This window comes from Hemitrygon akajei, chromosome 11 (genome assembly GCF_048418815.1).
Source record: "Hemitrygon akajei chromosome 11, sHemAka1.3, whole genome shotgun sequence".
Classification (NCBI taxonomy): domain Eukaryota; kingdom Metazoa; phylum Chordata; class Chondrichthyes; order Myliobatiformes; family Dasyatidae; genus Hemitrygon; species Hemitrygon akajei.
In genome coordinates, this window is record NC_133134.1 from 172,852,575 (window position 1) to 172,876,078 (window position 23,504).

General features: G+C 51.8%; 2 protein-coding genes across 4 annotated transcripts in view; one reads left to right on the forward strand and one right to left on the reverse strand.

The window, feature by feature from the left end:
- Window positions 1-1,864: 1,864 nt before the first annotated feature.
- The window catches only part of ergic3 (ERGIC and golgi 3), a 44,405-nt gene continuing 22,765 nt past the window's right edge, over window positions 1,865-23,504 (reverse strand). For 2 of the 3 annotated variants that reach the window (XM_073062287.1, XM_073062286.1), the window contains 4 exons: window positions 17,266-17,330; window positions 9,262-9,398; window positions 3,704-3,759; window positions 1,865-3,158 (listed from right to left, as the gene is read on the reverse strand). In XM_073062287.1, coding sequence (XP_072918388.1) covers window positions 3,079-3,158; window positions 3,704-3,759; window positions 9,262-9,398; window positions 17,266-17,330 — 338 coding nt within the window. In that variant the 3' untranslated portion in view covers window positions 1,865-3,078. Of the gene's footprint in view, window positions 3,159-3,703; window positions 3,760-9,247; window positions 9,399-17,265; window positions 17,331-23,504 lie in introns of all 3 variants that reach the window. The other variant, XM_073062288.1, reaches the window with a different exon arrangement.
- romo1 (reactive oxygen species modulator 1) lies at window positions 19,213-23,190 on the forward strand. The gene is made up of 3 exons (XM_073062290.1): window positions 19,213-19,358; window positions 20,016-20,146; window positions 22,988-23,190. The coding sequence occupies exons 2-3, from the start codon at window positions 20,016-20,018 to the stop codon at window positions 23,094-23,096; spliced, it is 240 nt and encodes a 79-aa protein (XP_072918391.1). The 5' UTR covers window positions 19,213-19,358; the 3' UTR covers window positions 23,097-23,190.

Consider the following 23,504-nt stretch of genomic DNA (forward strand, 5'->3'; position numbering starts at 1 on the left):
AGGGTCTAGTGAGATGGAGGAACTGAGGGAAATACATGTTAGTAGGGAAGTGGTGTTAGGTAAATTGAAGGGATTAAAGGCAGATAAATCCCCAGGGCCAGATGGTCTGCATCCCAGAGTGTTTAAGGAAGTAGCCCAAGAAATAGTGGATGCATTAGTGATAATTTTTCAAAACTCTTTAGATTCTGGATTAGTTTCTGAGGATTGGAGGGTGGCTAATGAACCCCACTTTTTAAAAAAGGAGGGAGAGAGAAACTGGGGAATTATAGACCAGTTAGCCTGACATCGGTGGTGGGGAAAATGCTAGAGTCGGTTATCAAAGATGTGATAACAGCACATTTGGAAAGAGGTGAAATCATCAGACAAAGTCAGCATGGATTTGTGAAAGGAAAATCATGTCTGACGAATCTTATAGAATTTTTTGAGGATGTAACTAGCAGAGTGGATAGGGGAGAACCAGTGGATGTGATATATTTGGATTTTCAAAAGGCTTTTGACAAAGTCCCACACAGGAGATTAGTGTGCAAATTTAAAGCATATGGTATTGGGGGTATGGTATTGATGTGGATAGAGAATTGGTTGGCAGACAGGAAGCAAAGAGTGGGAGTAAACGGGACCTTTTCAGAATGGCAGGCAGTGACTAGTGGGGTACTGCAAGGCTCAGTGCTGGGACCCCAATTGTTTACAATATACGTTTGTATATTAATGATTGGACGAGGGAATTAAATGCAGCATCTCCAAGTTTGCAGATGACACAAAGCTGGGCGGCGGTGTTAGCTGTGAGGAGGATGCTAAGAGGATGCATGGTGACTTGGATAGGTTAGGTGAGTGGGCAAATTCATGGCAGATACAATTTAATGTGGATAAGTGTGAGGTTATCCACATTGGTGGCAAGAACAGGAAATGGTGGCCGATTAGGAAAAGGGGAGGTGCAATGAGACCTGGGTGTCATTGTACACCAGATATTGAAAGTGGGCATGCAGGTACAGCAGGCGGTGAAAAAGGCAAATGGTATGTTGGCATTCATAGCAAAAGAATTTGAGTACAGGAGCAGGGAGGTTCTACTGCAGTTGTACAAGGCTTTGGCGAGACCACACCTGAAGTATTGTGTGCAGTTTTGGTCCCCTAATCTGAGGAAAGACATTCTTGCCATAGAGGGAGTACAGAGAAGGTTCACCAGATTGATTCCTGGGATGGCAGGACTTTCATATGAAGAAAGACTGGATTGACTAGGCTTATACTCGCTGGAATTTAGAAGATTGAGGGGGGATCTTATTGAAACGTATAAAATTCTAAAGGGATTGGACAAGCTAGATGCAGGAAGATTGTTTCCGATGTTGGGGAAGTCCAGAATGAGGGGTCACAGTTTAAGGATAAAGGGGAAGCCTTTTAGGACCGAGATGAGGAAAAACTTCTTCACACAGAGAGTGGTGAATCTGTGGAATTCTCTGCCACGGGGAACAGTTGAGGCCGGTTCATTGGCTACATTTAAGAGGAAGTTAGATATGGCCCTTGTGACTAAAGGGATCGGGGGTATGGAGAGAAAGCAGGTACGGGGTTCAGCCATGATCATACTGAATGGCGGTGCATGCTCAAAGGGCCGAATGGCCTACTCTTGCACCTATTTTCTATGTTTCTATGTTTGCCTTTGCTCAGTTCCTGGTTAATGACACCCATGATGTTAGTGTCATCTCCCTTGATGCCCCACTGGGAGAGCTACAACCCCGCACCATCCTACCCAGCTCCTGCAAGTGTTGGGCATGGCAGTGGTCCGGTCGCCAACATGACCCCCAAACTGGGGAATGCTGCCTTGTCGGGTTGTGCTTCGACCCCAGTGATTGCGTCGCTTCACCAAACCACAAACTGAAAAACACACTTCATCTTTATTGTTTTGCTTCTTTCACAGACAGAAAATATTTCTATTCATTCACCAGCCGACCCCATTACCACAGCACTCTCTCTCTTTGCCCTCTTCACTGCTTCACAGACAGGTACATAGAGGGAGTGGTGTGGCTCTATTGGTAAAAAATGAAATCAAATCCTTAGAAAGAGATAACATAAGATTGGAAGGAATGTGTAGAATGCCTAGCAGACGGCTCTTTAGAGCCGCTGGGGCCTGCACGCTGGAGTTTAGAAGAATGGGGGGGGGGGGGTGAGGGGTGGGGATCTCACTGAAACCTTTCAAATATTAAAAAGCCCAAGTAGAGTGGAATTTTCATTTTGTGGGGGAGTCTAGGACCAAAGGACCCAGCCTCAGAATAGAGGGGCTTCCATTTAGAACAGAAATAAGGTGGAATTTCTTTCGCCAGAGGGCGGCAAACCTTTGGAATTCATTGCCATGGATGGCTGTGGAATATTAAATTCTCCTCCTAGGTCTTACGTCTTCAATCCTTGCTCTCTCAACCCCTTTGTTCTCCAAGGAGGTTGGTGGAAAATCCCCAAGGAGTGACTGTGAAATGGGAATGGCAACAGTTTCTGTTAAGTTTCGTCAACCTGTGAAGAAATCCCTTTGTAATAGTCTGTGCCCAGTGAAGGGAGCTCCCTGTGCAGACCAAAAACTGACAAGGTCACAGTATCAATTTGAAATATAAATATATTTTAAATTGCAGAGCTTGCTGCTGGGTGGGAAGTTCTGGCTGTTTTTGGATTCAGGAATCTTGGTCAGCTCTGCTTCAGCAGCACTGATCAGATATTGAGCACCAGGCCTTCTGCAGGGCCAGGCTGGGGTGGGGGGAGGAGAGCAAGAGGCTCCTGTGTGCATTGGGACAGGGCAGGACAGAGAGTGACCCTTGTCAGTGACAAGGAGATGGCAGACAAGGGACAGTAATGGGTGCAGTAGGGAGGGGCAAATAGGGGAATGAGAGATTATTAGAATTAATCCTCCATCTTTCGAGATCACAGACACAAGTAAACCTGCTCACCATGATTATAAATTACAGTTGCTTAACAATACCAGAATATCAGCCAGTGTAAAGGGTGGGTTGAAGTCCGCTCAGTAAAACCAGCTTATCAGGGACTCCAACGAGATATCCACAGATATTGCCACAGTCCATGCAGAACAGCCCTCCTCAGCACCAGCTATGAGGCCTTCCCAAGCTCAATCTTCCTCTGGATGGCCCGGGTAGAGTGATAGATCAGCGAATCAACCAGGCTCGACACTGAAAGAGAGGCAAACAGTCTCAGCACGGCCATCCCAAAGTTGCTCTGTGCCCAGCATGTGGGCACAAAAGCACTGGCAGTGTGAGTCTGCGTGGCGAGGCAGCACTGGGGGGGAGGGTGTGTGTGTGTGTGTGTGTGTGTGTGTGTGTGTGTGTGTGTGTGTGTGTGTGTGTGTGTGTGTGTGTGTGTGTGTGTGTGTGTGGTGAGGCAGCACGGGGGGGTGTGTGTGGGTGTGAGTGTGAGAGTGAGAGTGAGTGTGAATGTGTGTGTGTGAGTGTGTGAGTGAGTGTGTGTGTGTGAGTGAGAGTGAGTGCGAATGTGTGTGTGTGTGTGGTGGTTGTTCAGCGCTGACAGTGAGAATCTGTGTGTTGCTTCAGCACTGGCAATGTGGGCCTGTGTGGCAGTTCAGATGCTGCGTGTAGGACAACATGTGTAACTACACTTCCTGTGAGTGGAGACCGGACGTGCATATAACTGACACTATAGCCCGGTTTACCTGGTCTATGGTGCATGCCGTGTGTGTATGTCCCTGTAGTGACAGTACCTGTGAAAACCCCGCCGATGATGGCACAGACACCAGTCAGAAAGTGGGTGAATGATCTGTAACAGAACACAGGTTAGTGTTCACATCACCATGGTCCATTTCACTTGGAGCCAGTGACCGTCCCACGCACCCACGCTCCAGTTCAGTACTCCCAGCAGCCTTGCACACGCCTAACCATCAGACCTTAGTCCTGCACTTTCATACCCAGTGACTGACCTGGCCACACTCCCAGTGTATGTCCCTTAATCTACACTCCTGTCCCACACCCTTGCTCCCTCTCGATGTCCATCCCTTGTCCTACTCACTCCTAGAGAGCGTCCCACACTCCCAGTGTCCGTCCCTCAGTCCTGCGACCCACACTCCCAGTGTCCCTCCCTCAGTCCTGCGACCCACACTCCCAGTGTCCCTCCCTCAGTCCTGCGACCCACACTCCCAGTGTCCCTCCCTCAGTCCTGCGTCCCACACTCCCAGTGTCCCTCCCTCAGTCCTGCGACCCACACTCCCAGTGTCCCTCCCTCAGTCCTGCGTCCCACACTCCCAGTGTCCCTCCCTCAGTCCTGCGACCCACACTCCCAGTGTCCCTCCCTCAGTCCTGCGGTCCACACTCCCAGTGTCCCTCCCTCAGTCCTGCGACCCACACTCCCAGTGTCCCTCCCTCAGTCCTGCGTCCCACACTCCCAGTGTCCCTCCCTCAGTCCTGCGGTCCACACTCCCAGTGTCCCTCCCTCAGTCCTGCGTCCCACACTCCCAGTGTCCGTCCCTCAGTCCTGCGACCCACACTCCCAGTGTCCCTCCCTCAGTCCTGCGACTCACACTCCCAGTGTCCCTCCCTCAGTCCTGCGGTCCACACTCCCAGTGTCCCTCCCTCAGTCCTGCGTCCCACACTCCCAGTGTCCCTCCCTCAGTCCTGCGTCCAACACTCCCAGTGTCCCTCCCTCAGTCCTGCGACCCACACTCCCAGTGTCCCTCCCTCAGTCCTGCGTCCCACACTCCCAGTGTCCCTCCCTCACTCCTGCGACCCACACTCCCAGTGTCCCTCCCTCAGTCCTGCGTCCCACACTCCCAGTGTCCGTCCCTCACTCCTGCGACCCACACTCCCAGTGTCCCTCCCTCAATCCTGCGTCCCACACTCCCAGTGTCCCTCCCTCAGTCCTGCGACCCACACTCCCAGTGTCCCTCCCTCAGTCCTGCGTCCCACACTCCCAGTGTCCCTCCCTCAGTCCTGCGGCCCACACTCCCAGTGTCCCTCCCTCAGTCCTGCGGCCCACACTCCCAGTGTCCGTCCCTCAGTCCTGCGGTCCACACTCCCAGTGTCCCTCCCTCAGTCCTGCGACCCACACTCCCACTGTCCCTCCCTCACTCCTGCGACCCACACTCCCAGTGTCCCTCCCTCAGTCCTGCGACCCACACTCCCAGTGTCCCTCCCTCAGTCCTGCGTCCCACACTCCCAGTGTCCCTCCCTCAGTCCTGCGACCCACACTCCCACTGTCCGTCCCTCACTCCTGCGACCCACACTCCCAGTGTCCCTCCCTCAGTCCTGCGACCCACACTCCCAGTGTCCCTCCCTCAGTCCTGCGTCCCACACTCCCAGTGTCCCTCCCTCAGTCCTGCGTCCCACACTCCCAGTGTCCCTCCCTCAGTCCTGCGTCCCACACTCCCAGTGTCCCTCCCTCACTCCTGCGACCCACACTCCCAGTGTCCCTCCCTCACTCCTGCGTCCCACACTCACAGTGTCCCTCCCTCAGTCCTGCGACCCACACTCCCAGTGTCCCTCCCTCAGTCCTGCGACCCACACTCCCAGTGTCCCTCCCTCAGTCCTGCGTCCCACACTCCCAGTGTCCCTCCCTCAGTCCTGCGACCCACACTCCCACTGTCCGTCCCTCACTCCTGCGACCCACACTCCCAGTGTCCCTCCCTCACTCCTGCGACCCACACTCCCAGTGTCCCTCCCTCACTCCTGCGACCCACACTCCCAGTGTCCCTCCCTCACTCCTGCGACCCACACTCCCAGTGTCCCTCCCTCACTCCTGCGACCCACACTCCCAGTGTCCCTCCATCAGTCCTGCGACCCACACTCCCAGTGTCCGTCCCTCACTCCTGCGACCCACACTCCCACTGTCCGTCCCTCACTCCTGCGACCCACACTCCCACTGTCCGTCCCTCACTCCTGCGACCCACACTCCCACTGTCCGTCCCTCACTCCTGCGACCCACACTCCCACTGTCCGTCCCTCACTCCTGCGACCCACACTCCCACTGTCCGTCCCTCACTCCTGCGACCCACACTCCCACTGTCCCTCCCTCACTCCTGCGTCCCACACTCCCAGTGTCCCTCCCTCAGTCCTGCGACCCACACTCCCAGTGTCCCTCCCTCAGTCCTGCGACCCACACTCCCAGTGTCCCTCCCTCAGTCCTGCGACCCACACTCCCAGTGTCCCTCCCTCAGTCCTGCGTCCCACACTCCCAGTGTCCCTCCCTCAGTCCTGCGACCCACACTCCCACTGTCCGTCCCTCACTCCTGCGACCCACACTCCCAGTGTCCGTCCCTCACTCCTGCGACCCACACTCCCAGTGTCCGTCCCTCACTCCTGCGACCCACACTCCCAGTGTCCCTCCCTCACTCCTGCGTCCCACACTCCCAGTGTCCGTCCCTCACTCCTGCGACCCACACTCCCAGTGTCCGTCCCTCACTCCTGCGACCCACACACCCAGTGTCCGTCCCTCACTCCTGCGACCCACACTCCCAGTGTCCCTCCCTCACTCCTGCAACCCACACTCCCAGTGTCCGTCCCTCAGTCCTGCGACCCACACTCCCAGTGTCCCTCCCTCAGTCCTGCGTCCCACACTCCCAGTGTCCGTCCCTCACTCCTGCGACCCACACTCCCAGTGTCCGTCCCTCACTCCTGCGACCCACACTCCCAGTGTCCGTCCCTCACTCCTGCGACCCACACTCCCAGTGTCCGTCCCTCACTCCTGCGACCCACACTCCCAGTGTCCCTCCCTCAGTCCTGCGGTCCACACTCCCAGTGTCCCTCCCTCAGTCCTGCGACCCACACTCCCAGTGTCCCTCCCTCAGTCCTGCGACCCACACTCCCAGTGTCCCTCCATCAGTCCTGCGACCCACACTCCCAGTGTCCGTCCCTCACTCCTGCGACCCACACTCCCACTGTCCGTCCCTCACTCCTGCGACCCACACTCCCACTGTCCGTCCCTCACTCCTGCGACCCACACTCCCACTGTCCGTCCCTCACTCCTGCGTCCCACACTCCCAGTGTCCCTCCCTCACTCCTGCGACCCACACTCCCAGTGTCCCTCCCTCAGTCCTGCGTCCCACACTCCCAGTGTCCGTCCCTCACTCCTGCGACCCACACTCCCAGTGTCCCTCCCTCAGTCCTGCGTCCCACACTCCCAGTGTCCCTCCCTCACTCCTGCGTCCCACACTCCCAGTGTCCGTCCCTCAGTCCTGAGTCCCACACTCCCAGTGTCCCTCCCTCAGTCCTGCGTCCCACACTCCCAGTGTCCGTCCCTCAGTCCTGTGTCCACACTCCCAGTAGTGTCCGTCCCTCAGTCCTGCGACCCACACTCACAGTGTCCAGTGTCCGTCCCTCAGTCCTGCGACCCACACTCCCAGTGTCCGTCGCTCAGTCCTGTGTCCCACACTCCCAGTGTCCCTCCCTCAGTCCTGCGTCCCACACTCCCACTGTCCGTCCCTCACTCCTGCGACCCACACTCCCAGTGTCCGTCCCTCAGTCCTGCGTCCCACACACCCAGTGTCCGTCCCTCAGTCCTGCGACCCACACTCCCAGTGTCCCTCCCTCAGTCCTGCGACCCACACTCCCAGTGTCCCTCCCTCAGTCCTGCGACCCACACTCCCAGTGTCCCTCCCTCAGTCCTGCGTCCCACACTCCCAGTGTCCGTCCCTCACTCCTGTGACCCACATTCCCAGTGTCCGTCCCTCACTCCTGAGTCCCACACTCCCAGTGTCCCTCCCTCAGTCCTGCGACCCACACTCCCAGTGTCCCTCCCTCAGTCCTGCGACCCACACTCCCAGTGTCCCTCCCTCACTCCTGCGACCCACACTCCCAGTGTCCCTCCCTCACTCCTGCGACCCACACTCCCAGTGTCCCTCCCTCAGTCCTGCGACCCACACTCCCAGTGTCCAGTGTCCGTCGCTCAGTCCTGTGACCCACACTCCCAGTGTCCAGTGTCCGTCCCTCAGTCCTGTGTCCCACACTCCCAGTGTCCATCCCTCACTCCTGTGACCCACATTCCCAGTGTCCATCCCTCACTCCTGTGTCCCACACTCCCAGTGTCCATCCCTCACTCCTGCGACCCACACTCCCAGTGTACATCCCTCAGTCCTGCGACCCACACTCCCAGTGTACATCCCTCAGTCCTGCGACCCACACTCCCAGTGTCCCTCCCTCAGTCCTGCGTCCCACACTCCCAGTGTCCCTCCCTCAGTCCTGCGACCCACACTCCCAGTGTCCCTCCCTCAGTCCTGTGACCCACACTCCCAGTGTCCCTCCCTCAGTCCTGTGTTCTCACTCCCAGTGTCCCTCCCTCAGTCCTGCGTCCCACACTCCCAGTGTCCCTCCCTCAGTCCTGCGACCCACACTCCCAGTGTCCCTCCCTCAGTCCTGCGACCCACACTCCCAGTGTCCCTCCCTCAGTCCTGCGTCCCACACTCCCAGTGTCCCTCCCTCAGTCCTGCGACCCACACTCCCAGTGTCCGTCCCCCAGTCCTGTGTCCACACTCCCAGTGTTCGTCCCTCAGTCCTGCGACCCACACTCCCAGTGTCCGTCCCTCAGTCCTGCGTCCCATACTCCCAGTGTCCGTCCCTCAGTCCTGTGTCCACACTCCCAGTAGTGTCCGTCGCTCAGTCCTGTGACCCACACTCCCAGTGTCCAGTGTCCGTCCCTCAGTCCTGCGACCCACACTCCCAGTGTCCGTCCCTCAGTCCTGTGTCCACACTCCCAGTGTCCAGTGTCCGTCCCTCAGTCCTGTGACCCACACTCCCAGTGTACATCCCTCAGTCCTGTGACCCACACTCCTAGTGTCCATCCCTCACTCCTGTGTCCACACTCCCAGTGTCCATCCCTCACTCCTGTGTCCACACTCCCAGTGTCCGTCCCTCAGCCCTGTGTCCACACTCCCAGTGTCCGTCGCTCAGTCCTGTGTCCACACTCCCAGTGTCCGTCCCTCAGTCCTGTGACCCACACTCCCAGTGTCCGTCCCTCAGTCCTGTGACCCACACTCCCAGTGTCCGTCCCTCAGTCCTGTGTCCACACTCCCAGTGTCCGTCCCTCAGTCCTGTGTCCACACTCCCAGTAGTGTCTGTCGCTCAGTCCTGCGACCCACACTCCCAGTGTCCGTCCCTCAGTCCTGTGTCCACACTCCCAGTAGTGTCTGTCACTCAGTCCTGCGACCCACACTCCCAGTGTCCGTCCCTCAGTCCTGTGACCCACACTCCCAGTGTCCATCGCTCAGTCCTGTGACCCACACTCCCAGTGTCCATCCCGTGATCTTGCTCTGCATCCATACCAGCAGCCACAGACCTGTGCTTCTCTGTGAACTTCACCATCATAGGGGAGAGCTCGTAGAGCACAAAGACCCCCGGCAGCCCCTGGTCACCAATCAAGCCATTGGCCACCTTCTCATGGCGTGTTACTGAGAATTGGTTGGTCCTCACCACCTGGGGAAAGGTTGGAGGTCGGAGTTAGGGACAGACAGCTGACAGTTTGGTGACGTTACCCACACGTCAGGTTTCACCATGGCTGCTGTGGGCTTGAATCATTTCATGACCCACAATTAAACAAGATCACAGTGGTTAGTGTAATGCCTTGCAGCGCAGGTGATAGGGCTTCAATTCCATTGGACCATAAGATATAGGAGCAGAATTAGGACATATGGCCTATCATCCACTCTTCTGCTCAGCCCCGGTGTCCTGCCTTCCCCCCATCCCTTCACTTTACACAATACATCGGAGCAGAATTAGGCCATCGAGTCTGCTCCGTCATTCAGCCCCAGTGTCCGGCCTTCTCCCCGTAACCTTTGATGTTGTGTCTAATGAAGAATCTATCAAGCTCTGCTTTAAATACACCCAATAACCTGTCCTCCACAGCTGCCTGTGGTAGCGAATTCCACAAATTCACCATTCTCTGGCTAAAGAAATTTCTCCGCATCTCTAAATCCAGACCCAGAGCCATTAAACATTACTCTATGATAACCCTTTCATTCCCAGTAGCTTCCTTGTGAACCTCCTCTGAACCCTCTCCGACAGCAAATTAAACCTCTTGTTTAATTTCTTCTTTTAGCCCACAGTTTCAGGCTCAGATTATTCCTATTCTTGCTTTTCTTCCATTTTGACATCTTTTCTCAGAGAGGAGCCCAGAACTGTTCACAATACTCAAGGTGACGCCTCTCCAGTGCATTATAAAGCTTCAACATCACATCTCTGCTCTTGTATTCTAGATCTCTTGAAGTGAATGCTAACATGGCATTTGTCTTCCTCACCATTGACTCGACCTGCAACTAACTTTTAGGGTGTTCTACACAAGGATTCCCAAGTCCCTCTGCATCTCAGATTTTTGAATTTTCTCCCCCATTCAAAAAATAGTCTGCACATTTATTTCTACTACTAAAGTGCATGACCATGCATTTTCCAACATTGTATTTCATTTGCCACTTTCTTGCCCATTCTCCTAATCTGTATAAGTCCTTCTGCATCCTACCTGTTTCCTCAACACTACCTGCCCTTCCACCAATCTTTGTATCATCTGCAAACTTGGCAACAAAGCCGTCTATTTCATCATCTAAATCATTGATATACAGCATAAAAAGAAGCAGTCCCAACACCGACCCCTGCAGAACACCACTAGTCACTGGCAGCAAAACAGAAAAGGATCCTTTTCTTCCCATTTGCTCCCGCCTACCAATCAGCCAATGCTCTAACCATGTTCGGAGCTTTCCTGTAATACCATGGGCTCTTAACTTGGAAAGCAGCCTCGTGTGGCACCTTGTCAAAGGCCTTCTGAAAGTGCAAATATACAACATCCACTGCATCCCCTTTACCTATCCTACTTGTAATCTCTTCAAAGAATTCCAACAGTTTTGTCAGGCAGGATTTTCCCTGAAGGAAACCGTTATGACTTTGTCCTATCTTGTCCTGTGTCATCAAGTACTTCATCAGTTCATCCTTAACAATTGACTCCAATATGTTCCCAACCACTGAGGTCAGGCTAACTGGTCTATGATTTCCTTTCTACTGCCTTCCTCCTTTCTTAAAGAGTGGAGTGACATTTGCAATTTTCCAGTCCTCTGGCACCACAGCGGAGTCCAATGATTTTTGAAAGATCATTTTTAATACCTCCACAATCTCTACTGCTACCTCTTTCAGAACCTTAGGATGCAGTTCATCTGGTCCAGGTGATTTAAGTACCTTTAGGTCTTTCAGCTTTCTGAGCACCTCCTCTCTTGTAATAGTAACTGCACCCACTCCTCTTCCTTCACACACTACATCAGGAATAATGCTAGTGTCTTCCACAGTGAAGACTGGTGCAAAATACTAATTTAGTTCATCAGCCATCTCCTTGTCCCCCGTTATCATTTCTTCCCACAGCTGTCTGTAAGGAGTTAGTACGTTCTCCCCGTGATGCCAGCGTTTCCTCCCACAGTCCATATGGGTTATTAAGCTGTGGGCAGACTGCACTGGTACCAGTGCTATGGTGACACTTGTGAGCTGCCCCCAGCACAACCTCATACTGTTGGCTGCTGAAGCAAATAACGTATTTCACTGTAGGTTTCATATGCACAAGGAATTCTGCAGCTGTTGAAAATCCAGGGCAACACACACTAAATACTGGAGGAACTCAGATGGCCAGGACTGATGAAAGGTGTCAGCCTGAAACGTTGACTGACTATTCCTGTCCATCGATGCTGCCTGACATGCTGAGTTCCTCCAGCACTCTGTGTGTTTCACTGCATGTTTCGATCTATGTAGCTCATCTAGTTCATGCTAAACCATTTAAACTGGCTACTCCCATCAACCTGCACCTGAACCATAGCCCTCCATACCTCGACCATCCAAACCTCCCTTAAACGTTGAAATTGAGCTTGCATGCACCACTTGTGCTGGTAGCTCTTCCACACTCTCATGATCTCGAGTAAAGAAGTTTCCTCTCATGTTCCCCTTAAATTTACCTTTCACCCTTAACCCATGATCTCTGGTTGTAGTCCCATCCAACCTCAGTGGAAAAAGCCTGCTTGCATTAACCATATCTATGCCCCTCATAATTTGTACACCTCTGTCAAATCTCCCCTCATTCTCCTACACTCCAAGGAATAAAGCTACAAACTATTCAATCTTTCCTTATAACTCAGGTCCTCTAGTTCCAGCAACATCCTTGTAAATTTTCTCTGTACTCTTTCAACCTTATTAACATCTTTCCTGTAGGTAGATGACCAAAACTGCTTAGAATACTCCATATGAGGCCTCATCGTCTTCTACAACTTCAACGTAACATCCCATCTCCTGTACTCAGTACTTTGATTTATGAAGGCCAGTGTGCCAAAAGCTTTCTTTACCTGTGACACCACTTTCAATGAGTTATGAACCTGTATTCCCAGATCCCTATCATTCACTGCGTAAGACATATCTCACACTTGTCTGCATTAAAGTCCATCTGCCATTTTTCCAGCTGGTCCAGATCCTGTTGCAAGCTCTGCTAATCTTCCGCTCTGTCCACTACACCCCCAATCTTGATGCACGTTGGCTGATCCAGTTGTGTTGTTTCGTATGGGAGGTGTTTTTCTCTTCACACTTTTAGTTTGTTTTTGTCGAGCCACTCCTCCAGCTCATGGCCACATCGATGGAGCACGGCAAAGTGGTCTTGGAGCTTGTGGAGTCCATGGTGGACTCGGCACCGCAAACGTGGTCCTTTTTATTCTGGGTGACGACCAAGCATCGAAAAGTTGGCTTGATTCTTGATGAAGTGTGTCCTGGGGGGCAGACTAAAGTCTGTCCGTTCGGGAGCCAGTTAACCACTGACGAAAAACAACAGTGGACCCAGCACCAATCCCTGTGGCATTCCACTAGCCACAAGCCTAGTATTCTACTTGTCTTGAATGCTAAATGACTGAATCTTCTGGACCAATCTTGTATGTGGGACCTTGTCAAATGCCAAATGTAGACAACACCCACTGCCTTGGCTTTATCCACTTCCCTGGTAATTTCTTTGTAAAACTCTACAAAACTGGTTAGACACGATCTACCATGCTGAAGCCATTATGATCATCCTCAATCTGTCCACCTATCCAAATACTCATATATCCGGTCCCTTAAAATACTTCCAATAACCTTCTCACCACTGATGTCAGGCTCAACGGCCTATAATTTCCTGGTTTATTTTTAAAGCCTTTCTTAAACAGCATTGGTTATCCTCCAATCCTCTGATACCTGAAGTGTTGCTGAGGATGATTTAAATATCCCTGCTCGGGTCCCTGCAATTTCTGCACTTGCCTCCCACAGGGTCTGAGGGACAACTTGTCAGGCCCCGGGGATTTATCCACCTTGATTTGCCTCCTCCTCTGTAATACGTATGGGGTCCATGACCTTGGTGCTGCTTTGCCTCACTTCCATAGATTCTGTATCCATCTCCTGAGGAAATACTGGTGCAAAAATTCCATTTCAGATCTCCCCCATCTCTTTTGGCTCCATGCATGGATTACCATTCTGATCTTCCAGAAGTCCAATTTTGTCCCTTGCTCTTAACGTATCTGTAGAATCCCCTGGGATTCTCCTTCTCCTTGTTTGCTAGGGCAAATACATGCCTTCTTTTAGCCCTCCTGAATTATTTCTTTAATCTCTTCAGATTACCAACAACTCTGTGATGGTGACATTCTGCAGGCAATGAAACCTCCTGCTGTCCTCACCTGGCCTGGCATGAGGTCTCAACATTAGCAACAGGCCATTTGGCCCCTGGCATCTGCTCTCTTGTTCACTAAGCTGGTCCCCAACTTCAGCACCACTTCCTACACAGGTCTCAGATGACTGGAGAACTAATCTTGTTCCATTACCTATAAGGGCAGCAGACAGGGTCAGGGAACTATAGGCTAGTGGGCTTTATGTCAGTGGTGGTGGCATCTGTTAGTCTCGTGAGACCATGGATCTGTGCCTGGGCAAGGTTGTTTGGAAGACCGGCAGAGTTGCCATGCAGTAAGTCTCCCCTCTCCACGACACTGATGTTGTCCAAGGGAAGGGCAAGGGTCGATACAGCTTGGCACCAGTGTCGTCACAGTAGTTGCCAGAACGAGATTGAAGGCAACGTCGGACTGCCTCAGGGACTCCAGCTCCTGATTTGTCCTCAGGGTTTACTCCCGAAGCCTTTCCCATGAGTGAGTACGGCCACAAGACAGCGGAGGTTTGAAATCAGAGTTCTCCCTTTCTTTGATGGACTGCCTTCCCAGGTTGACGATCTCTATCTACCAGAAACTACTTTACGTCAGTAGTGTGGACATTACTGGAGGACAGCATTTCTGTACATTTGGAAAGGCAAGGACTGAAAATATATTAATAAATAAATAATTTAATGAATATTTTAAATACGATAATTTGAAAATATAGTTACTCTGAACTTTGATCAGAGATGGTCCGTGTCTTTGCGTGTGGTAAATCCTGTCTCGTTCCTTGGTGTCCACATGTCCGAGGATCTCACCTGGACCCTGAACACCTCCGTCCTGATCAAAAAGGCGCAACAGTGCCTTTATTTCCTGCGGAGCATTAAGAAAGCTCACCTCTGTCCCAGGATACTGACGGACTTTTACCACTGTACCATTGAGAGCATACTCACCAACTGCATCTGTGTGATATGGCAATTGTCCCGTATCGGACCGCAAAGCACTCCAGCGGGTGATGAAAACTGCCCAGCGGAGTATCAGCACCCATTGCCCACCATTGAGAACATCTACCATAAATGCTGCCTGGGCAGGCCGAAAAGCATTATCAAGGATGCATCTCACCCTAACCATGGACTTTTTACTCTCCTCCCATCTGGTAGGCGCTACAGGAGCCTCCACTCCCACACCAGCAGGAACAGGAAGAGCTTCTTCCCTGAGGCTGTGACCCAGCTGAACCTCACAGCGCTAAGCAGTATTGCCCCCATATTGTACTGTCTCAGTACTTTTATATTTGTGTGCTGTAGCACTTACTTTTTATTCACAGTTATTTTGTAAATAACACTATTCTTCGCATTTCTGGTTAGATGCTAACTGCATTCCATTTGGCTTAGTATCTGTACTTGGCACAAGTGACAATCTAATCTAATCGAATCCCACAGTTTTTGGAGGACGTTAAAGGCAGGGCGGTAGGTGCTCTCTGCATGGACTTAAGTCCAACATTTGACAAGGCTGTTCCAGAAGGTCCATGTACCTAGATCCAAGGGGAGCTGCCTAATTGTATGCATATTTGGCCAAGCGTTAGATGCAGAAGCTGTTGGTAAAACGATACTCTTCCCATTGGAAGTGTGAGACCAGTGGAGTAAGGCAGGAATCAGAACACTGTGCTATGTGGATAACTACACCCTCATGTTCAAATGGATTACTCCCTCTGCTGTCAGTCAGGGGCGAGGACTGCCCACATCAGAGTGTATGTCCAGATTCCAATTCATTCATCACATATACAGTGAAACATGTCAACACTAACATAGTCCACCCACCGAGACCCCTGTGCACCCTCCCACAGCCCAGCATGTGATATTGACACCTGACCATTGAGGCACACATCCACTCCCTTTGCATCATCCCTCGGATCACCTTCATCACAAACCCCTACTCAGCACAGTAATGCCAGCAGTGTGGCCAGTGCTCACGTTCCAATAACGTTCATTGATTAGTCACGGCAAAGTTCACCAGGAGTTGGCAGGAGAATGGGGTAGAGAAGGCAAAGTCAGCCATGATGGAATGGTGGAGCACACTCGATGGGCTGAATGGCCTAATTCCGCTCCCATGTCTTGTGGGTTTAGAAACTACACAACGGGAATATCAGCATCCTGAAGTTGGACCCTAGCACCAAATATGAACAAGGAATACCGTACTGCGGGAGGGGTGATACTGAGGGTCACACTGTGGCAGGGGTGGCACTGAGGGAGGGTCACACTGCGGGAGGGGTGGTACTGAGGGAGAGTCACACTGCGGGAGGGGTGATACCGAGGGAGGGTCACACTGTGGGAGGGGTGGCACTGAGGGAGGGGTGGTACTGAGGGAGAGTCACACTGCGGGAGGGGTGGCACTGAGGGAGGGTCACACTGCGGGAGGGGTGGTACTGAGGGAGGGTCACACTGCGGGAGGGGTGGTACTGAGGGTCACTGTGGCAGGGGTGGCACTGAGGGAGGGTCACACTGCGGGGGGGTGGTACTGAGGGAGAGTCACACTGCGGGAGGGGTGGCACTGAGGGGGAGTCACACTGCGGGAGGGGTGGTACTGAGGGAGGGTCACACTGCGGGAGGGGTGGTACTGAGGGAGGGTCACACTGCGGGAGGGGTGGTACTGAGGGGGAGTCACACTGCGGGAGGGGTGGTACTGAGGGAGAGTCACACTGCAGGAGGGGTGGTACTGAGGGAGAGTCACACTGCGGGAGGGGTGGCACTGAGGGTCACACTGCGGGAGGGGTGGTAATGGAGGAGGGTCACACTGTTGGGAGGGGTGGTAATGGAGGAGGGTCACACCGTGGGAGGGGTGGTAATGGAGGAGGGTCACACTGTTGGGAGGGGTGGTAATGGAGGACGGTCACACCGTTGGAGGGGTGGTAATGGAGGAGGGTCACACCGTGGGAGGGGTGGTAATGGAGGAGGGTCACACCGTTGGAGGGGTGGTAATGGAGGAGGGTCACACCGTTGGAGGGATGGTAATGGAGGAGGGTCACACTGCGGGAGGGGTGGTAATGGAGGAGGGTCACACTGTTGGAGGGGTGGTAATGGAGGAGGGTCACACTGCGGGAGGGGTGGTAATGGAGGAGGGTCACACTGTTGGAGGGGTGGTAATGGAGGAGGGTCACACTGCGGGAGGGGTGATACTGAGGGAGAGTCACACTGCGGGAGGGGTGATACTGAGGGAGGGTCACACTGCGGGAGGGGTGGTAATGGAGGAGGGTCACACCGTCGGGAGGGGTGGTAATGGAGGAGGGTCACACCGTCGGGAGGGGTGATACTGAGGGAGGGTCACACTGCGAGAGGGGTGATACTGAGGGAGAGTCACACTGCGGGAGGGGTGGTAATGGAGGAGGGTCACACCGTTGGAGGGGTGGTAATGGAGGAGGGTCACACCGTTGGAGGGGTGGTAATGGAGGGTCACACCGTTGGGAGGGGTGGTAATGGAGGAGGGTCACCCCATTGGGAGGGGTTGTAATGGAGGAGGGTCACACCGTTGGGAGGGGTGATACTGAGGGAGAGTCACACTGCGGGAGGGGTGATACTGAGGGAGGGTCACACTGTGGCAGGGGTGGTAATGGAGGAGGGTCACACCATTGGAACCAGTGCCTCGTACCACGTGAATCTGCTGCAGCTCACCTCACCATCCAACTTGACATAAATCGTGGGGACGATCTTCACGAAGTATTGGAACATCATGGAAGCTGAAAGAGACAGAGGCAGGGTAATGAAGTGGCTAGGTGAAGCACCCTTTGCCCTACTGAGACCTGAAGGTTCTTTATTTCTACTCACTGGATGGTGGAATGTGTTCAATCTATTCATCCCAAAAATGAACCTTCGCTTCTGAAGTAGATAATTCCTTTGTGGTGGACACCAACATTTGATTTGTCCTTTTCAGCCTGTCCCATGCCTTAAGGCAGATGTGTTTCTCACAACAGCCAGACCTCTGTTCAGTGACTTCTCTCCATTTAAACAATATTCCTCACACTATAAGCCACCCAGCCACCTTTATTCCACCCACTGGAATCGTTTAGATCTGTTGTAAAGTCTGTTTCCTCCCCACCAATCTGCTAATGTGGATATGTTATACGCAGTGTCTTTACCCATCACCGGTAGTGAATAGCACGAACCTTGAAATACTCACGTTTACTCATTTAGCCCTGCTATTTCTAATTCCTTCACCATGATGTGGAAGCATTGGAAAGGGTACAGAGAAGATTTACCAGGATGCTGCCTGGTTTAGAGAGTATGGATTATGATCAGAGATTAAGGGAACTAGGACTTTACTCTTTGGAGAGAAGGAGGATGAGAGGAGACATGATAGAGGTGTACAAGATATTAAGAGGAATAGGCAGAGTGGACAGCCAGCACCTCTTCCCCAGGGCACCACTGCTCAGTATAAGAGGACATGGCTTTAAGGTAAGGGGAGGGAAGTTCAAGGGGGATATTAGAGGAAGGTTTTTCATTCAGAGAGTGGTTGGTGCGTGGAATGTACTGCTTGAGTCAGTGGTGGAGGCAGATACACTAGTGAAGTTTAAGAGACTACTAGACAGGTATATGGAGGAATTTAAGGAGGCAGGGTTTGAGGGTCGGCACAACATTGTGGGCTGGAGGGCCTGTACTGTGCTGTATTGTTCTATGTTTAATCTCTTAGCCTTTTCTATAACACCTCATCAAATGTCTTTTAAAAATCCAATAATTTCCCTCAGAGCCTACACGTTCAATATTTATGTAAACCCTGTTCTGTTTCTTTAGCTGGGATACAAATAACTAGTGTCCTGGAAATGCACGTGGCAAGCGTGCCTCTAACAAGATTGTACAGGGCAAAGGTGAATCACACTTGGAACACTGTGCACAGTTCTGGTCACCACACTACAGGAAAGATGTGACTAAACAACGGCAGGGTACAGAAAATATTCACAGAAATGTCAGAATACTCCAGTATTTGCAGAGTCCACTGCCCCCATTTACAAATCTATTTCCTGGGCTGTGGGCTTGAGTTACAGAGAGAGACTAGATAGGCCAGGATTGGTTTTCCTGGAGTGCAGGAGGCTGAGAGGTGACATGTTAGGGTTTTTATTAAAGTGCGACTGTAATAGACTACGTTCCCCTGAACTGGAGGGAATAGGTTTAAGGTGAGGAGGGAGCTGCAAGTTCCCAGGGTACCCATGCCATGAAAAGCCCCAGCCTCAAGTCAAGTCGTCACTTTTATTGTCATTTCGACCATAACTGCTGGTACAGTACATAGTAAAAATGAGACAATGTTTTTCAATACTCATTACAGTATGTTACAAAAACTGCATGAAGCCTTAACCCAAATAATACATGATCAAATAAAAATAACATTAATAAATTTTTATTCAAAGAGCTGCCAGAGAAGCAACTGTAATAACATTTTACAGGTAGCTGGACACCTACTCAAATGATGGTCGGTGTAGGCGTAGTGGGCCGAAAGGCCTGTTTCCATGACTACTGACTGGCCAGTTTCCAGTTTACACACTTGTAAACTGGTGCCCCGTTTGCTGTTCTCCCAAGGACTTCAAGTCATTCAAATAGATAGGGAACGGATCACGTGATCCGGCATAACCTCCGATCACCGGAAACCTCACCACGTGATCGGCAACACGCTCTCCCCTCGCCATGTGACACGATGACAGCCGGGTCAAAAGTTACTACTTCCTGTCTAGACTAAGATGGCGGTCTGATATTGGGGGAGAGAGAACGAAGTCGGGGTGAGTGGGTTAGATAGTGCCGAGGGGCGGAACAGTGTCGGAGAGATGGCACCGAGGGCTTCGGAACCAGTGAATCGGAGTATGGGACACGGTCGGACCGGGAGACGGGGCCCGATCACGAAGTGTCCAACAGGCAGGCCAAGAGACGGTCGGGTGGAGGGGAGTGGGGAGGGTTGAAGGGGGATGGATTCTCGCTGGGAACGCTATTGCCCGTTTCAGATTGATACCAGTTGTACACTTCTGGGGTGAGGCGGTGAGGAGAGGGGGATTGGGGGACGGTTGGAGAGGAATACGGCTGCCTGTTTCAGGTTCATACTAGTTGTACACTTCCAGTGTGGGGAGGAAGGGAGGGGATCGGGGGAGGGTTGAAGGGAGATGGATTCTTACTGGGAGCACTGCTGCCTGTTTCAGGTTGTATATTTCCATATGAAACCCGCTCTGTGGTTGATGGGTCAGTGACCTGGTGACCGAAGATTGAAACCGCTGCCCAGTGAGCAAACTGGTCACCGTCAGCGGAGAGCTGCAAGAGAACTAGAGTTTACCACCTTCGTTATTTCTGTCCCCTCTGGGAGTAGGTCAGTGGCTAGTACTAAGGGAGATACTGCCGGGATTGACCATCACTGTATGATGCTCAGAGACCTTGCTGCCCTCTCCTAGATGCCAGTCACAGTGGGACCGTACGGGCAGTCACAGCCTAGCTGCTTTGACAGGGTGAAGATGGGATTCATGATGGGCTGTGCAGTTGGCATGGCCGCTGGAGCACTGTTCGGCACCTTCTCCTGCCTCAGGTCAGTAGATCACTGTTTCAAACTGCAAACAAGTTTTGTAATCTATAGACCATATCTCTTGTCTCCTCACAAAAGTTTGGGGTCCTCTGGATGGGTGAGACCCAAAGGCAGGCGACCCAGCTGTTGTGAGTGAAAAGCTCAGCTGCACCTTGGTGACATTGACGCCAATAGCCAGATAACAATCTGACCACAGGTCAGTCATGGTTCAGAGAAATACAGTGATGTGTAACTGACCACTCTGCAACACTCACCCTCTGTGTAGGCAGGGTATGCCTCCTTCCACAGCCCAGTGTTTGCTGATGACAGCAACTACAGTTGAATTACATATTAAAACGTAAGAGTCTGAGTGATAGTGCATGAATGAAGGCCATGCCAACCAAGTTGTCTACCTATGGTATGGGGGTATGCTATTGATGGGATAGAGAATTGGTTGGCAGACAGGAAGCAAAGAGTGGGAGTAAACGGGACCTTTTCAGAATGGCAGGCAGTGACTAGTGGGGTACCGCAAGGCTCAGTGCTGGGACCCCAGTTGTTTACAATATATATTGATGATTCAGACGAGGGAATTAAATGCAGCATCTCCAAGTTTGCGGATGACACAAAGCTGGGCGGCGGTGTTAGCTGTGAGGAGGATGCAGGGTGACTTGGATAGGTTAGGTGAGTGGGCAAATTCATGGCAGATGCAATTTAATGTGGATAAATGTGAGGTTATCCACTTTGGTTGCAAGAACAGGAAAACAGATTATTATCTGAATGGTGGCCGATTAGCAAAAGGGGAGGTGCAACGAGACCTGGGTGTCATTGTACACCAGTCATTGAAGGTGGGCATGCAGGTACAGCAGGTGGTGAAAAAGGCAAATGGTATGTTGGCATTCATAGCAACAGGATTTGAGTACAGGGGCAGGGAGGTTCTACTGCAGTTGTACAAGGCCTTGGTGAGACCGCACCTAGAGTATTGTGTGCAGTTTTGGTCCCCTAATCTGAGGAAAGACATTCTTGCCATAGAGGGAGTACAGAGAAGGTTCACCAGATTGATTCCTGGGATGGCAGGACTTTCATATGAAGAAAGACTGGATCGACTAGGCTTATACTCACTGGAATTTAGAAGATTGAGAGGGGATCTTATTGAAACGTATAAAATTCTAAAGGGATTGGACAGGCTAGATGCAGGAAGATTGTTTCCGATGTTGGGGAAGTCCAGAATGAGGGGTCACAGTTTAAGGATAAAGGGGAGGCCTTTTAGGACCGAGATGAGGAAAAACTTCTTCACACAGAGAGTGGTGAATCTGTGGAATTCTCTGCCACAGGAAACAGTTGAGGCCGGTTCATTGGCTATATTTAAGAGGAAGTTAGATATGGCTCTTGTGGCTAAAGGGATCAGAGGGTATGGAGAGAAAGCAGATACAGGGTTCTGAGTTGGATGATCAGCCATGATCATACTGAATGGCGGTGCAGGCTCGAAGGGCCGAATGGCCGACTCCTGCACCTATTTTCTATGTTTCTAAGGTAGCCCTGTTTGGTACATATCCCTAAACCATTCCTATCCATGTAGCTGTCCAAATGCTCTTAAACTTCGTAATTGTACCGTCGCTCTCTTCCTCTGGCAGCTCATTGCATATACTAACTGTGTGAAAAAGTTGCCCTCAGATCTCCTTTAAATCTTTCCGCTTTCATCTTAAACATATACCCTCTCAATTTAGACTCTTCTACCCTGGGAAAAAGACAGATCATTCACTATAAGTGGTCACAGGAAAACTTTAAGCCCAAAGCTGGCTTACCCAGAATTCAAAGAGCACCTGATTACCACCTGTAATACAGATCAATAACTGGGTGTGGTGGGCAGGTTCTGTTACCCTCTGAGCTTGATGCTGTATCTCCCGTGAAATCTCCTGACACCTAGTCGTGATAGACAAGGTGTCTATTTTGATGCCATTTTCAGGCAGAGATCAGGTAGATGGTCAGAATCTTTTCCCCATGGTGGGGTGTCCAAAACTCCACATGGCCAGTCCCAAACCCAGCTGCAAAAGGAGGGGGGTTGGGCATGGGGCTAGTAACCCCATTCCATAAAAACCCAGAGCTACAGACAAGGCAATCAAAGCTTTAAAGATGCCATTACTATGAGAGGAAGGATCTTTGAAGATGGGTTACATCTGGGGACAACTTGAAAGACTGGCCCAGGACAGAGGACTCCTATGTCCCAGTCAGGGTGATGGAGGGGTGTCCAAAATTTAGTGAGAGAAAGGAATGCTTTGTATCTGGAAGGTGGATTTGGATACAAGGCAGACAGTCACAACAATAAGGCACAGACCTAATGCGGGCATCTGGGATTAGTGCAGATAAGCATGGCCAAGTCGGGCTGAATGGCCTTTTACTGTACTGTACAACTGTTTTCTGCAGCGCTTTTGATGTAGGCTGAAGGTTATTCCGTCGGTGAAGCGGCTGAACATCCTGGAGTGGTTCTCGTGCCCCATTCCACTGATACACCATCTCTGTGTGTCATCAACCATACCAGATGTCAGCAACTGGCTCTTCCCCTGGTAGGTGCTGGCAGCAGCTGCAAAAACAGTGTCTCCCAGAGACTTCCTCCACTGCTGTCACACACCCTGACTTCTGTCTGGGTGGAGTTTGTGTGTTCTCCCCATTACTGTGTGGGTTTCTTCTCTCATCCCAGAGTTAAGCAGCAACTAGGGTCAGCTGGGAGGTGAACTGAGTGTTGAGGGTGAGTAGGTGATGGATTTGATGTGTGTGTAAATCTGATGGACTGAATGGCCTCATTATGGTACAATTGAATATTAAGTACACATCACATTCTGTACAAATGCACTTTTGCTTGGCTTTCAGGCTGGGACTGAGGGGCCGTGAGCTGCTGGGTGGAGTTGGGAAGACCATGATGCAGAGCGGAGGCACATTTGGAACCTTCATGGCTATTGGAATGGGAATCCGATGCTGACACATCTTTCTGAACTTGAGAGGGTTATGCAGTGGCATTTCCTGCCAGAGATTAAGCTGTATCAATAATGCAGAATAAAATATGATTGTGAAAATGTGTGTGATTGGGGGTGGGGTTTGACACTGAACATTTAACTATCCGGGTGACAGTGGCAGGTCCAGAGGAGTACACACGTTTTTCAATTGTGTCTATTGATAGGAAAGCCTGTTACTACATGGGGAACATGTGCCCATTGTTTCACCTATCACCTACCAGCTTGACGTCCTTCCCCTTCCCCCTTCCTTTCCGGAACCGATGAGGGCTCTCAGCCTGAAACATTCAGTTGATTCCCCTCCACAGATGCTGCCTGACCTGCTGAGTCCCTCCATCACTCTGCGTTGCTGAATGTTTGAGGGCTGTGCAACCGGT

Coding starts and splice junctions, on each gene's coding strand:
- romo1 (XM_073062290.1), top strand. CDS start 20,016: ATGCCAGTCACAGTGGGACCGTACGGGCAGTCACAGCCTAGCTGCTTT. Junction 20,147..22,987: donor GGCACCTTCTCCTGCCTCAG/GTCAGTAGATCA, acceptor CTTGGCTTTCAG/GCTGGGACTGAGGGGCCGTG.